The sequence below is a fragment of the Trichomycterus rosablanca genome, chromosome 10 (genome assembly GCF_030014385.1).
Source record: "Trichomycterus rosablanca isolate fTriRos1 chromosome 10, fTriRos1.hap1, whole genome shotgun sequence".
Classification (NCBI taxonomy): domain Eukaryota; kingdom Metazoa; phylum Chordata; class Actinopteri; order Siluriformes; family Trichomycteridae; genus Trichomycterus; species Trichomycterus rosablanca.
Window position 1 is genome coordinate 35,054,264 of NC_085997.1, and position 16,477 is coordinate 35,070,740.

Below are 16,477 nucleotides of genomic sequence, written 5' to 3' on the forward strand. Positions count from 1 at the left end.
GAAACTTGTCCCAGAGTTCACCAAAGGACCTGAGGCTTCTAGCAACTGACCAGTCAAAGTTACAGAGAAAATTCTCACACTCGCGTTCCGCCAAATCTCGGACAGGATCAGGGTCGCGGAGGGTCAGGTAGCAACCACAACTACACACACTCAGGGTTGATGCTGGTGGGGTAGGTGGGTGCTGATGTCCTGTTAAAGCCTTCATGACTGTGCTCCCTGCTCGCTCTCCCTTTTAGTTATGTTGTAATAATTAGGGGTGCCGGAGTCTCATGTTTCTCTCTGAAAAACACTCTGAAAATCTCTCTGACATTTTAATGAGTTCATATCACATTTTAACTACATTTTCTGTTTTTACCCCAAGGTCGTTCTGCCAGAAACCTGTTTACCCACCCGAGGTTGAAGACTGCCAGTCGAGACTGCCGTGCCAACAATGCTGCTCCTGCTAGATGTGACGTAAACTGTATACAAATACATTTGACTTGACACACAGATTCATTTATTCGCTCTATCACTCGCACCAAGGAGCAATTTTGTGCAGCCAGTCTGCCTTATTCAAGATTTCGGTGGGTAGGAATTACCACGAGGAGAACATAACAAACTGCTCACCAGCAAAAGAGGATCAAACCCAGATCTGGAGGACCCATGTTTTATGTAGCACCCACTCTATCAGCTGCTCTACTGTGCCTCAATGTGAAGAAGTTGCTTAAGGACCCGGGCCGCCCCACCTGGGAATCGAACCCAGGACCTTCTTGCTGTGAGGCGACAGTGCTACCCACCGAGCCACAATGCCACCCCAGTATCAGTTTTATAATCTGAGGGTCCAGGTTCAAGTCCTTGTTCAGGTGCAGTATCTGTCTCTTTTGTAGGGCGGTGGTTGCTTAGCGGTAAAGCAAAACTAGAAGGTTGCTGGGTTCAAGCCTCACCATCACCAAGTTGCCACTGATGGGCCCGTGAGCAAGGCCCTTAACCCCCCAGTCGCTTTGGATAAAGACGTCTGCTAAATGCTGTAAATGTGGTATTTCTGATTTTTGGAATAGTTAAAGAAAATAAGTCAAAAGGTGATTCAATCATGATTTATTGAGTGTAAAAAAATACAAAACAACAAACAAACAAGAAATTTGGCTTGTGGTTGTTCCACACTGATGAGGTTCAAGTAGCACAGAAGCTAACTCATTCAGAGGTGTGACCACATGCTTCAAATCAAAAGTAACACCAAACCCACAACCTACAAAACTGCTGAGGGTAAAAGACATCAGTTACTGGAAACCAGGTTCCATTACAAGAATCATGGGATACCAGTAACGTCTGCTATAGAAAATGTGTGTGTGTTCTATTTAAACACACAGTGACGTTTATGGGCTCCTAAATTGGTTTGGCGGTTCAGACTGGGAGTTTATGGGCGCTGTGGGTTCCTATTGTGCGCCTAGCAGATCAGATCAGATCAGATATCAAATCGGGGGCTAAACCTTATTAAAGTTAAGTAACGGTAAGGTTGTGTCCCAAAAGCATCATAAGAAGACTATTACAGAGTAAAAATATCAGTTTTCCTATGTTATTTGGGACACAGCACATTTTTGCAAGAAATGCAGATATTATGATGGATTTAAATACAGAAATGCTGTTAGCTTGTTGAGTTGTTTATGACTAAGGGCGTAGCTGATCTGCCATGTTGACCCCTGAAGCTTCATGCAGTGCAGCAGTTTAATCACTATTAATTGTCCATATATTGTTCATAAACATTTATAGATAGTTTATAGATAGTCAGAAAGCCTAAAAATACCTGTCAGTGTCTTTAATGATCGTGCGTTTTATTGTTTACAGGGGCTAATAAGTGGCTAGGAGAGCCAAGGCCAAAAAAACGTGTTACTGCAGCCTTTGTGGACGTGATTTGGTCCACGAATTAGTTTCAGCTCATCAAACTGCATTTATGAGCCACTCAGGTGGCGCAGCGGTAAAATACGCTAGCACACCAGAGCTGGGATTTGGAATACATCGTATCGAATCTCAGCTCTGCCACCCGGCTGGGCGACTATATGAACAACGTTTGGCTGTTGTTCATCCGAGGAGGGAGCCGGATAGGGACCTCATAACTGATGCAATTACGACCTCTGCTGGCTGAATGATGGCTAATGGAGTTGGGGAATAATGCTGAACAGGGTGTGGCTCTCTGTGCACAAGGCTGATCCGCATATGAACTCGCCTCTTGCTGGTGAAAAGATGCAGTCGTCTACTGCACACATGTCGAAGAGGGCGTGTGTCAGTTCGCTCTCCTCAATCGGGGTGGGGGTCAGCACCAGTAGAGAGGAAGCATAACGCAATCGGGTAAAAAATTGGACACGATTAAAATCGAGAGAAAATGCATTAAAAAACTGCATTTATGAAGCTAGAAAACCAGAATAAATCCCCAAATTAGAAGCTGGTGTAGCAAAAATGCTCAGTCACAGCTAAATTGCTTACCGAACCACAACAGTGAATCACTTAGAGCTTAAGTCTTAGTCTGACCACACCCACTTCATACCTTTACTGTAAACTACGTTTGTGGATGAATTAACACAGGATACGTGTGCCGGAACATCTTGCGTATGTGTTAGCCTGCTTAACAAGGTGGTGAGCTATTCATCTAAAGGTTGAGGGTTCAAATCTCTCCACTGCCAGGCTGCTACAGTTGGTACTTGAAGCAGGACCATTAACCAGTTACTTGGAAAAATGTGTGTGTGTGTGTGTGTGTGGGTGTGTGTGTTTGCTACAAAGCAGCGATTGCTTTTGCCGCCACTCTTCGGCCCAGAGGGAGGGTCAGATCTGTGATGGACAGGACCACTTTGGGTTTGGCCAGCGCATGAAGCTTCACCAGTTCAGAAACCTGCACACACATACATGAACATTAGAGGGTTCAGGAACCTCCATACACACATTAGTAGAAAATTATCAAAGGGCTCAGTGGGTCAGTCACTGGACGCTGCCTTTATCAACATGAGTGGTCACTTTCTATTACTGTAAAATGGAAAATTCTAGAAAGAAGAATAAAGAATGCCTTTATTTGTGGCCGCAGGGATCTCAAATACACTGTATTGAATCTCAGCTCTGCCTGCCGGCTGGGCTGAGCAGCCACATGAACAACGATTAGCCTGTTGTTCAGATATTGGCGGGACTAAGCCGATAGGGTCTCTCTCTCAGAACTAATGCGATTACGATCTCTGCTGGCTGATTGGTGGCGCCTGCACAGAGATGAGAAAAGAGTGCTCTCAGGGTGTGTCTCTCCGTACACAACGCTGAGCTGCACTGCACTCGTCAAAGCGTAAGTGATAAGATGCATAAGGCTGCTGCCCACGTGTCGGAGGGGGCGTGGGTTAGCATTGTTCTCCTCAATCAGAGTGGGGATTGGTGGAGAGGAAGCATGACGCAGTCGGGCAATTGGACGCGTTAACAAGGAGAAAAGGGAGAAAATGAATAAATAATAATAAATAAATAAAATAATATATATATATATAAAAGAATGCCTTTATTTGTCATATATACATATCCATGTGTACGGTACAATAAAACGTCAGAGTTCAGGGTCAGCCAATGTGCAGCGACCCTAGAGCAGACAGGGCCCAACAGTGGCTGCACATCAGAGCCTGGATTTGAACTGACAATCTTCCAATTGACAGCCCACAGCTCTACCCATGAGGCAATAGCTCAGCTGTGAGGCCACATAAGATTATAAACTCCCACTGGACACAACATCTTCAGAATTGTTCATCAGGAGCTTCATGGGTTTGGTTTTAATGATCAGGCAATTGCCCACAAGCCTAAGACTACCATGTGCAATGCCAACCATCAACTGAAATTGTGTAGAGTCGTATACAGAAAGAAGACTGAAATATTGGCCCTCCTCAAACCAGCGTCTTTTCAGATCTTCTGGACTTTTCTTTGAAGTGAACTGAAGAGAGTCCAAACAAGATCAGTGAACGGGGACGGCCATCAGACAGCACAGGGGGTAAAAGCTTGATTCTGTTCTCTTGCATGGATCCTGATTTTAATTACCAATCATTGTGCTTATTCTAAAAGCCAACCACAACTCAATGTTATCCGAAGACAGACAGATTTTCATTTATACTCTCCTGGTACTTAATGGAGTCCATGCTGCCATGTATTCTAACTACTGTATGTTCTTGGGTATTTAAAGAAAAACAGCCCTGAAGTATGATTCCTCACCATACCTAACAACGGGCATTAGAGTCTTTTCTTTAGAATCATTCAACTTCAACCCGCCCCTTAATTTAATCATTTCCAATTCCCAAGTGTGAGTCCAACAGCACTTGCACAACCCCCATCTGATCAAGAAGACACTCTGAGATCACATGGATACTAGTTGAAAGGCACAAATGGTTTACAACTGGAAGTTACAACAGGATTCACCCTACTGTGGGGGGTCTGGAATTTACAACTGGGCTCACTGTAAAGTCCTACATCTGTGTCACCCTGGGGGTCTTGTGATTCATGTGAACAATGCATGGTCACGCATGGACATTTGGGATTAGCCAATAAGATTACACCATAAACTGTATGCATTTCACGTGGAATGGTTTGTTTTTTGTATTTTGATACTCTGATTGAGGAGAACGAAGCTAACCCACGCCCCCTCCGACACGTGGGCAGCAGCCGTATGCATCTTTTCACCTGCACTAGGCGAGTGCTAATGCAGATCAGCCCTGTGTACGGAGAGACACACCCTGATCAACGCACTCCTTCCTCGCCCCCGTGCATCAATCAGCCAGCAGAGGTCGCATCAGCTACGAGGAGACCCTATCCGGCTTACTACTACCACCCCACCCCTATATGAACAACAGGTCAATCGTTGTTCATGTGGCTGCTCAGCCCAGCCGGATGGCAGAGCTGAGATTCAATACGATGTATTTGAGATCCCAGATCCGGTGTGCTAGAGTGTGTTTTTACCGCTGCGCCACCTGAGCGGTCATGGAATGGTGTTTTTGAAGTATAAAAGACACAACTTTTAACATTTTGGGGAAGGTCTGGTCACTGGCGTTATGTTCTTAAGAGTAAAAGGTGTTCTTAATTCCTAAGGCCAACCGGTCTGGTCTGGTCTGGACAGCAGCAGGAAGAGAACCCAATCCGACCTTCCCTCCCTGTGTTTGTGTAGACCAGTTTGTCCACAGATCAGGTCGGTGGCTCTGCTGAGATTCGAACTCATGAGTTGAAAGACGTGTTAGTGATTTAGACCGATGTGCCACCAGAGCACCACACCTTTATTTTCTGACGACAGAACCCATTTTTTAGCAGCATTAAACAAACTCAAGGTCTTTTTACAAGAACGTTTTTCTGACGTGCCTTTTAAACAGTTTGTTGGCGTCGGGGTGGCATCTAATCAACACTTGGTGACCCTGAAATTCTGCTATTGTGAAAAGTATGAAAAAACAACTTTAAAATAGGCCAGAATTTCTGGAAATTAATATAAAGTGATGCAACATTACCTCTCCACTTTGCATTCCTGAACTTGCTTTCCAGTAAACCATGATAACCTCCTCCACATCTCTGAGTGCGTGTGTGAGTGTGAGAGAGAGATGGGTTCTCACCATAGTAAACGGCATGAACTGCAGGATGCTCCCTCGGCTGCCCTGCTCCGAACACTCCACACACTCCTCGATGAAGCTCTGTACGAACTGCGTGTGAGGGCCGACCGTCTTGGAGCTCAGGATGGACGAGATCAAAAGGAAGAGATTCGCTACGGAAACACAGATCAATAAAAATCAAATACGATTGATCGGTGAATGACAGCGCATTCCAATTGGCAGGAGTGCAGGAGGTTTGATTTATTAGAACTGATTCACTTAAATGACTCAGATCAAAGAGTCAAAATGAGTTTAATGCAAATGATTCCCCACAGAACAAAACCACTCAAAACCAAAACATTAACAGACCACACCTGTTAGGAATGGGTGTGGCCAAAACACCAGAGTGTCTTTTAGACCAGTGGACCCCAACCACCGAGCCGAAGACCAGTACCGGTCCGTGGGCTATTTATTACCGGGCCGCACAGAAATAACGAATACTTAGAGACTGCTAGAAAAGCAGTTTTCACTGCTTCTATTTCGGGTGTTATTGTCATTTACACCGTTTGTAAGCAATATTATTAATTTCTCCCTTCCCCGTCTGTACGTGAAATTATGTCTTATATGAAACCGGTCTGTTGTGCAAAAAAGGTTGGGAAACGCTGCTTTAGATGAAATCGTTTACAAACATGCACAGTACAAACCTAGCACGCGGTTGAGTGGATCTCTCATGTTGACGGTGTGCAGCTGGGAAGCCGACAGCGAGCTGCTCATCATTCGGTCACCTACAAAAACATCAAAATTCAAGATCAGTACCATTCTTTAGTTTCCTTTTTTTTTTTTAAAGCTGGGGTGGGTTTAGAAACCTGTTTTTAGCGGACATATGCAACCATGAGACCCTCATGAGTACAAAAGCTGGACCTCAATGGGCAGAAGATGATCAAAACCTAGGAATGACCTTCAAAGGAACAAGTCAAATTACTACCTCAACCCATCACTACTGTAAGCCGCCCGAGCATTCTGGTCCAACATCAGTGCCGGACTTCAAAAACGCTCTTTTAACTAAAGGGTCATAAAAACAAATGGCTGTCACGGCTTCAAATTTTCACAATTTTGGAACGGAATGTCCAAGAATGTCATAATCAGGTGTCCAGATACTTTTGACCCAACAGTTTAGCTTTTCTTGTCCAGTTGTAAGTATGTGGTGCAGTTCTGTGTGAGAATTCCCCACTAGCTGGGGTAAAGAAGCAGTCAGTGATGTCAGCTCGTCTAAAGAGCTGCAACTCTCCTTGGCAAGCGTAGAAGCAAAGCGAGCGGCAAAAAACTGTAATGTACTGTATATAAAATCCCTTTAGATTGATTGAATTTTTATTCTGAGTGTAACTGACCTGGGCTGCTCAGCACGGCCGGCTCGTCCTCGTTAGAGCTGAGCAGACGCATCAGCTTTGACGGCTGAGTGTCGTCCAATGGAAAGAGGCTGCAGTAGTCCTGTTAACCAATCAGATTAGTGGAATATTATAAATTGTAAGTGTAAAAGTAGCCATTAATAAATAAATGCTTAAAAAAATGGATTTGCACAGCACTCCAGTGGATTAACTGTCTAATATGCTGGCCAATTGCCACGTAGAGTTCAAGTTCCACGAACAACAATCAGCTGTGTCTGAGAGAGGGGAGGGAAGGCTGGGTGTAAAAGAGTGCCGCTAAATGGTGTTAGATCGTGGCGGACGGTTTTCTGTGTCAGTGGAGGCGTGTCCTAGGCCAGGAAAAACTTCATGCGGCAAGTTTATAGGAAAATGGGTAATTTGCATTTTCAGTAGGAAAACCAGCACCCACCTCCTCTGACATATGTAAATCTTAGTCCCATCTTTACACCAGGCAGTGTTTAGAGAGTAATGATATAACCTCATGCCTATGCTTCCACCAGATAGCAGGAGACACTGCTGCAGCACAAGAAGAAACCCTGTCCAACTTTCTCTCCCTCAGACACATGGCCAGGCTGGTAGCACAGCTGAGAAATGAACTCTCCTTGAGGTGGGCTAAAGTGCGTGTGTGTGTGTGTGTGTGTGTGTGCACTAGCAGCACTCTATACTCACACCTGAGGGACAGTGGGTGATCATATCCCATACACACACACACACACATAAACAAACTGATCGTTCTTACTACCTGATTAATGTATTTTAATTTTTATTGTTATTATTTTGCACTGTTTTTATTAATATTTTATTCTATATTATAATTTTTTTGCATATGTAACTGTTCTGTATATTTTTGTTCTTTCTTATTTTTATTTTTAATATTTCTCTGTAACTTGCTTTGGCAATACGAATGTCCTTATTTGTCATGCCAAAAAAGCTTCTTTTGAGAGTGTGTGTGTGTGTGTCAAGTGCAAACCTCAATGTCTTCTCGCTGTCTCTTGCGCTGTCGGACTGAGGCGTGCACCTTATGGTGAGACGAGTAGGAGCTGAGAGCACACCACACCGACAACCTAAATAACCAAAACACACAAAGGCAAAGCTGTCATGACTACAAGAAACACAAAACCAAAAATTTATATTTATATGAACTGCACTATCTGGAAACATCAGATCAGTTTTATGGTGCAAGGTCTTCAGCATCAATTTAACAAAATCAAGGACATCTCAAGATGTTTCCATAATCCAGGATGTAAAGGCTGTTCAGGACTCATACAGGAGCATTCAGAAAATAATTAAAGCTCTTCTGAAGGTAAACAGTGGTCCAGATCCTTATTAGGTTCTTCAGATTAATATATTATCACTGGAGCTTCCACCCTAGTATTGTAGTCAGGACTATCTCAGTGAAGACCAAGACCCATACCAACAGAGACAAATTCCAAAGACTAATTAAAACCCATACCATCCTACAAAGACAAGACTGAGAACAATATCAACCTGTAACCCAGACAAGATCAATGCACATTAATACTTGGACCAAGACCCACATGAAAAGAGAGCAAGACAAAACCAAGATCCATACCAAGACAAGCCCAAGACCCACATCTACTAAGAAGAACGAAGACCATAATACCAACCGGGTCAAAGACAAAACCGAGGGGCCGCTCAGGTGGCGCAGCGGTAAAGTACGCTAGCTCACCAGAGTTGGGTTTCTAGATACATCGTATCGAAACTCAGCTCTGCCTTTCCGACTGGGTTGGGCGGCAGTATGAACAACGTTTGGCTGTTGTTCAGGGGCTTAAGGGTAGAGTCGGAGCACAGGTCCTCATAACTGGTACAACTGCGGCGCCTGCACAGGGCTGAGGAATAACATTGAGGGGGGTGTGACCCTCCGTGCGCAGTGTCTCTCGGTGTATGAACTCGGCTCGTGCGGGTGAAAAATGCAGGCTGTACTGATTGCGTGCCGGAGGGGGCGCAAGTCAGTTGAGTGGCGTCCTCAGTCAGCGGCAAAAAGGGTCGAATCAGTATAGAGGACACAATCAGGGTAAGTGGACACGATTAGAATGGGGATAAAAGTTGGGGTAAAAAAGTGGGAAAAATAGATAATTAAAAAATAATTCAAATACTCATACCAATCAAGATCCAAGACTTATTAAAATCCATAGAAACCTACAAAGACAAGACGGAGACCAATATAAACCTGTAACCCAGACATGATTATGCACATTAATACTTGGACCAACTTTCACACCAGAAGCAATCAAGACAAAATTAAGATCCATACCAAAACAAATCTAAGACCCACACCTGCTGAGAAGAAGACAAGGCAGAGACTAATACCGACCGGGTCAAAGACAAAACTAGGACTCATTGAATTCCAAGCCATGACCTTTACTAACAGAAACAGAAACAAGACCGAACACTCATTAAAAACCATCACAACTTACTAAGATGAAGACAGGACTAAAACCAATACCAACCGAGACAAAGACGAGACCAAGTCCCATGAAACCAGGACCAAGACAAAGACCCATACCCATCAAGGACATGGGACAAAGACCCATACCCATCTATTAAAACTAGGGCTGGGCGATTTTCACGATTAATTCGGTTAATTCGCATGAACGTTTTCACCCGATTTTAGAATGTGACAATCGCGATTGTTTACATACTTTATATTTTAATTAAAATACCAACATGTCATGAGGCAGAAACTGACCAGACGCTTGCAAAATATAAATTAGGGAAAGTTTAATATCAAAAGGGCAAAAACAGTGTACAAAATCAGGTAAAGTCCAAAACCAGAGGATAAACTAAAACAGTAAACGGAAGACAACAAGGATTATACACGGTAACGGTTAGATTCAGTAATAAAGAGCGCAAACATGATCGGCAAAACGAGACACAAACAGAAGAGTTTAATTGAGATTCACTGAATCAAACACAGCCGAACTGAATCAGAACTCCGGAGACGGTGAGCCCGATCAGGATTGGTTGACCGGGACATGTGTCACGTCACGTGACAGTCCGTGAGAGCTTGGGATTTGTAGTCCATATTGTTAGAAGCAGAACTGGCCCCCTCCATCCACCCCCCAATCACAAGAGGACAAAATCAAAGCTGAGCTGAGTGATTACTTGATGCCCCCACAACTGATACAGACTCACTCAGTGATGGAAACAGTAAACAGGCTCGTGTTCCTTTTAAGAAACCTGTAAAAAACTTTTTGTAAGGTGGTTCTGCTGCACAATATTTAAAACAAGAGTTGTTTGTGAGCTATTCTTATAAAGCATATAGATAATTTAGATTTCTATTTTGTTTTAATTATTGTGATATCGTTATTGTTATAAAGTTTGAGTCCCTTACAAGGATAATTTTAGGTGGTACTGTTACTATTTTTGCATTTCTGCAGTCTTTTAAATTACAATGCAAAAAAAGAAATTTGAGTCTTATTTCAATTGCATTATACAAAAACAAAAAAAAAATCGAAATCGTAATCAACAATCTTTTAAGATTTAATTTTTTGGCAAAATCGCCCAGCCCTAATTAAAACCCATAGAAACCTACAAAGACAAGACTGAGACCAATATCAACCTGTAACCCAGACAAGATTATGCACATTAATACTTGGACCAAGACCCGCATGAAAAGCAAGCAAGACAAAATCAAGATCCATACCTACTGTCTAAGTCTAAGACCCAGGGCAAAGAGAAAACTCATTGAGGACTCATTGAATTCCAAGCCATGACCTTTACCAACAAAGACAGAAACAAGACCAAACACTCTGAAACACCATTAAACTCCATCACAACATACTAAGGTCAAGACTTCATGAACTAAGATGAACCGACCAAGTCCCATGAAACCAGGACCAAAAAAAAGATCCATACCAATCAAGACCCAGGACTTAGAAGCCTAAAAAGAGAAGCCAAAGAGCCATACCAACCAGGACAAAGACGAAGCCAATATCTATTAAAAATCCTGACCAAGAACATGACCTATATAGTCTTGTCTTCATAGGTTGGTATGAGTCTTAATGAGTCTTTGTTTTTGTCTGACCAGTATCAACTGGGGACAGGGAAAAGACCAAAACCCATTTAAACTTGAACCAAGATTCACACCAACACAGGACGAGACAAAACCAAGATCCATTAATCAAGACGAAGACAGGACTGAGATCCATAGCAACCAGAACCATGACAAATCCAATACCCATTAAAACACAGACCAAGCCGAGACCTATACTAACCAAGAACAAAACAAAACCATTTTTTAACATATCCATTTTATGCACTTTTTTGTCTTGAATATTGTGTTTTGTTCTCATATTTATTTTATACCAACCAAACTCAAGTATTTGGTTTTTGAAAGCCACTATCGCTTTCAATTCGAATAATAAGGAATGAATCAGAAAAGCAGTCTAAATATGGCTAATGCTGTTAATGACTGTTATAGCTGCAAACTTACAGCCAGCTTCACATTACTGTCAATGGTCTAAAACGGGATGTCCAAGAGGTTTGTTCAGAAAGAAGAACTAACGCAGGATGAATGAAAACGATACAAAAGCACAGCGGATAAAAGCAGCGTGAATTGAAACAGATGAATGAGGTTGAGAAAGTGAAAAATCACAAATGAGGAAACAAAGAGGAGGAAAGAAAGTGTGTCAGCAAGCGTCTGCTGACGTTTCCAGCTTTTCTGGAAATGCCAATGCTGTCGGCTCTGAGAGCACCGGATTGTGAGGAAATTCTGAGTTTGGATTGTGGGTCTGATTTACGCAACTGTGGAAATCAGGATCCATGTAAAGCAGTGGTGTCGGGTTTCAGTCCCAAAGATCCACAGTACTGCAAGAGTTCAGAACTCATCAATCACCTCATCAAACACACCTGATTCCACTTATTAGAAAGAACATCTGATGGATTGATTTTGGTCTCCTACACTGAGACAGAAAGCACAAATCTCTGTGGTGTTATGATCCTTTGGGAACTGATTCTAACAGACTGAATATATTGATGTATTTTATAACACCATATTTATGACATTCGTTAAGGAATCAGTGTTTTTGCTAGTTTTATTGTATAATTGTCTTGTATTCTATGTTTTCAGTCCTATATTATTACGAAAATTATTATTATTTCTGTATTACCCTGTGTGAGAGTTTCTTTTAATATATCAGGCATATGTAGACTTCGTCTTTCACTGTTGTATTTTGGGCATTCGTTTAGGATGTTATTGATAGTTATATCAAAAGCTGATATAGAATACACAACGATGAATCGCTGAGCAATGGAAAAGATTAACGTTGTCTGATGAGTCAACTTTGTACACTTGTTAACCCACAACTCATCTGTAATGGTTCAGTTCAATGGAAAATCTGTAGTGGTACAAGCAGCATTTGCTGAAATCATCAGATCCAATGATTGATGGCACTAATTTTTCAAAACCAGGATTTACAAATTCCAGGATGATCACCAGGAACTGAACAGAGACAAAGGCAAGACTAAGAATTATATCAAGACAAGAGCAAGAACCAAACTTACCAAGACAAGACAACCCATTCCAACTCACGAGACTGAGACCATCATCAACTTGGGACAAGACAAAACCAATACACATTTATACTTGAACTGAGACCCACATCAACACTAAGCAAGACAAAACCAAGGACCCAAAAAACCCAAACCCACCAAGAAGACAATGCTGATATTAATACCAACCAGAACCCAGACAAAACCGAAGCCCACTAAAATCCAGACCAGGACCCATTCTAACAGAGACAAATACTAGACCTACTATCCATTAAACCCATCACAACTTACAAAGACAAAGACAAGACTAAGACTAACACCAACTGACACAAAGACAAGACTCATTAAACCCATACCAACTCACAAAGACTGAGAACATTACCAACTTGGGACCAAGACAAAACCAATACACATTTAAACTTGAACCAAGACACACATCAACACTGAACAAGACAGAACCAAGGTCCAAGGACTGAGAAAAAACCCAAACCCACCAACAAGAAGACAAGGCTGATACCAACTGGAACCCAGACAAAACCAAGACCCACTAAAATCCAGACCAAGACCCAATCCACCAGAGACAAATACAAGAGCTACTACACATTAAACCCTCACAAGTTACAAAGATGAAGACAAGACTCATTAAAACCCATACCAACTCACAAAGATGAGACTGAGACCATTATCAACTTGGGACCAAGACAAAACCAATACACATTTATACTTGGACCAAGACCCACATCAACACTAAGCAAGACACAACCAAGGTCCATACCAAGACAAGACAAGACCAAGAAAGGACCAAGAAAAAAAACAATCCCACCAACAAGAAGACAGGGCTGATACTAATACTAACCGGAACCCAGACAAAACCAAGACCCACTAAAATCCAGACCAGGACCCATTCCAACAGAGACCAGTACAAGACCTACTACCCATTAAACCCATCACAACTTACAAAGACGAAGACAAGACTAAGACTAATACCAACTGAGACAAAACAAGACTCATTAAACCCATATCACCTCACAAAGACAAGACTGAGACCATTATCAACCTGGGACCGAGACCCACATCAACACTGAGCAAGACAAAACCAAGGTCCATACCAAGACAAGACCAAGAGAGGACTGAGAAAAAAAAAAAAAACCCACTAAGAAGAACACAAGACTGATACTTATACCAACTGGAACCCAGACAAAACCAAGACCCACTAAAATCCAAACCAAGACTCATTCAAAATGAGACAAATACTAGACCTACTATCCATTGAAGCCATCACAACTTACTAACATGAACACAAGACTAAGACTAATACCAAGTCCCATAAAACCTGGATGAAGACAAAGACTCTTTACCAATCAAGATCAAGACAGGACCAAGACCTCCCAAGCTAAACCTGAGACCCATAGCAACATATCAACACCCATATCAACAACACAAGACACACAGACAGGACACTAAGACCCATACCCAACGATACTGACCAAGACCAAACTGGCTCAAGAACCAGTTTGAAGAACCACAATCCTGCAGCCTATAAAAGGAATGACAGCTTAGAAATGGATGAACTCACTTCGCAAGGGCTCTGCCAGGCGGGTCTGCCAGGCTATGCCAGTGGGCGGGATCGGTCAGCAGATTAGGCACAATGTGACCAATCAGAGTGAGCGTGATCTGCTGTAGGTCAAGGCAGAAGATGCTGTAGAGAAGCTCGACAACACGGAACGCCCATTCTTTACGGGTTTCCTTCAGAAGCTCCTGGAAATAAAGGACAACCTTTTAATACAGATAAAACACATCAGGTAAACACTAGCTTGATCTGTAGCAGCAAATACTGACCCTGATGAGGTTGTTGGTGAACCAGTACACCCCACCGATGTGCAGCAGACCCTCCAGCAGGTGCAGGGTGCTCGAATCCACCCAGCCCTTGTTGAGAGCCTGGCGGAAGTTGGAGCTCAGGGCTTGACGGATGGGTTGGCGCAGGGGCAGGAGGGCGCGGTAGGGCAGTGGCTCCTGGGACTCCATGACCGAGCGCACATTCTGACCCGTCTGCTGGAACACATCAGCACACATGTGCTCCAGTATAGAGCTCATAATCACCACTCTGTCCACACACACACACACACACACACACACACACACACACACACACACACACACACACACACACACAGAGGGAGAGAGAGGGGGAGAATATTTATAAAATGTATTTGTAATTCATAAAACTTAGAACTCCAATTAGCTACACCAAGCATACAGATAAACTTTGTGGGTATACAATTACTGACTGCAATGTATTTATGTATCAATAGGACCCCAACTAACTAGATTTTGTTTGGATGGTTGTTCATTCTCAGCACTGTCATGTCACTAACATTGTAATGACATGCTAGTGTGTACTGTTCTGGTATGAGTGTAGCAGGTGCAGCAGTGTTGTTGGGATTTGAAAATCCTGTTTAAACTTTAAACTGGCCTCTTTCTTAGGAACAGATACCCTGTTAGCGCTTGTTGGCGGCTTTATATAAATGCTGCGATTGTCCTCTGACCATTGGAATTGAGGTGTTTAAAAATCCCAACAACACTGCTGCACATGCTATACTTTCACCAGAGCAGCACATACTACCATGTTATCACCATGTTAGAATCGTTGCTGGGCTGAGAATGATCCACCAATGGTCCATAAATAACATTAATGAGGGTGAACACAAAGTACAGTGTACAGAGCAACAGACGTTCTACAGTCAGTAGTTGTATACCCACAAAGTCCATCTGTATGATAAGTGAGGTGTATAAAATAATCAATGGATTAAATACCAGACAGGTGAGTGTGTGTTTCTCACCGTTCATTGTAAAACTGTAGGGTGTTCTCTCCATAAAAAGGCGACATGAGCTGGCGAATCATGGTCTGTGGTTTCTCCCTCTCGTCCAATCCCAGCATCCGAACGTGAGCCACCAGCCAGGCCACGGCACAGATGGCCATGCTGCACACTTTCCCTTTAATATTATCAGTGATCTTCTGCTCAGAGGGAGAAGAAGTATTTATTATTTATTCATCTGCAAGATTCAGAAGTTTCCTATCAGATGTTGATCTGAGGGTAGTTCCGTGGTTCGCGTGGTGAATGCAGCAGATCTAATTAGCATCAAGACCTGAGGGACTCTGATAAGGACCAAATCGTTATGCCCAAAATGTGGGCATGATAACCAAGGAACCGCAGCTTCTGCAATCATCTCTGTTCTTACAGCCAAGGCTGAACTCCCCAGCTGGATGGAGTATGAGTCTAATCTCAAGAACACCAAACCTACCTTAGGTTTAATATAATGGTAGGAGGCGCGCCGAGGTGGGGCAGCGGGATATTCCGCTAGCAAGCACACCAACGCTGAGATTCGGAACTTTTCGGTTCGAAACTCTGCATTGCCACCGGTCGGCTGGGTGCCATCTGGCGGGCACAATTGGCAGTGCCTGCAGCACATACTAATTGGCCACCGTATCTGCAGGGTGGGGGTCGGACTGTGTGTGGGTGGGATCTTCTTACATGTGTAAGGACCCTGATTGGTGGAAGAGATGCCTGTGCAGAATGCAGGGGCGAGAAGAGGAGGGCTGTACACGTGTCGGAAGAGGCGTGTACAGTGACGTGCTCTCCTCGGATGCAGTTGGGTATCCCTCAGCAGCGGAAGATATATTACATATTAGGGCTGTCACGCGATTACATTTTTTAATCGAGATTAATCGCATGCAAAAATAACAAAACACAATTTAAACAATTATACACATTTTTATTGCAAGAACGTGTTTACCAATAAAAAAATTCATAGAATGATGATAAAATTATTCAATGTAAATTATTTTTAGAAAGCCGGCCAATGCCTATATAGAGTTGTTAACAGCTACTTATCTTTCAGCCAGTTATTTAAAACGAGTCTGTTCACATTATCTGGTAACAGTGAGGATCTTTACCTGTTCATAACCCTACCACTGATAACAGGCGC

At 42.9% G+C, this 16,477-nt stretch overlaps 1 protein-coding gene across 1 annotated transcript in view; it reads right to left on the reverse strand.

Moving 5' to 3' along the window:
- Positions 1-1,058: 1,058 nt before the first annotated feature.
- The window catches only part of med24 (mediator complex subunit 24), a 37,411-nt gene continuing 21,992 nt past the window's right edge, over positions 1,059-16,477 (reverse strand). The window contains exons 19-26 of the mRNA XM_063003860.1: positions 15,331-15,506; positions 14,330-14,594; positions 14,067-14,248; positions 7,947-8,040; positions 6,941-7,040; positions 6,257-6,337; positions 5,577-5,725; positions 1,059-2,860 (exon numbers count right to left, since the gene is read on the reverse strand). Coding sequence (XP_062859930.1) covers positions 2,744-2,860; positions 5,577-5,725; positions 6,257-6,337; positions 6,941-7,040; positions 7,947-8,040; positions 14,067-14,248; positions 14,330-14,594; positions 15,331-15,506 — 1,164 coding nt within the window. The 3' untranslated portion in view covers positions 1,059-2,743. The remainder of the gene's footprint in view (positions 2,861-5,576; positions 5,726-6,256; positions 6,338-6,940; positions 7,041-7,946; positions 8,041-14,066; positions 14,249-14,329; positions 14,595-15,330; positions 15,507-16,477) is intronic.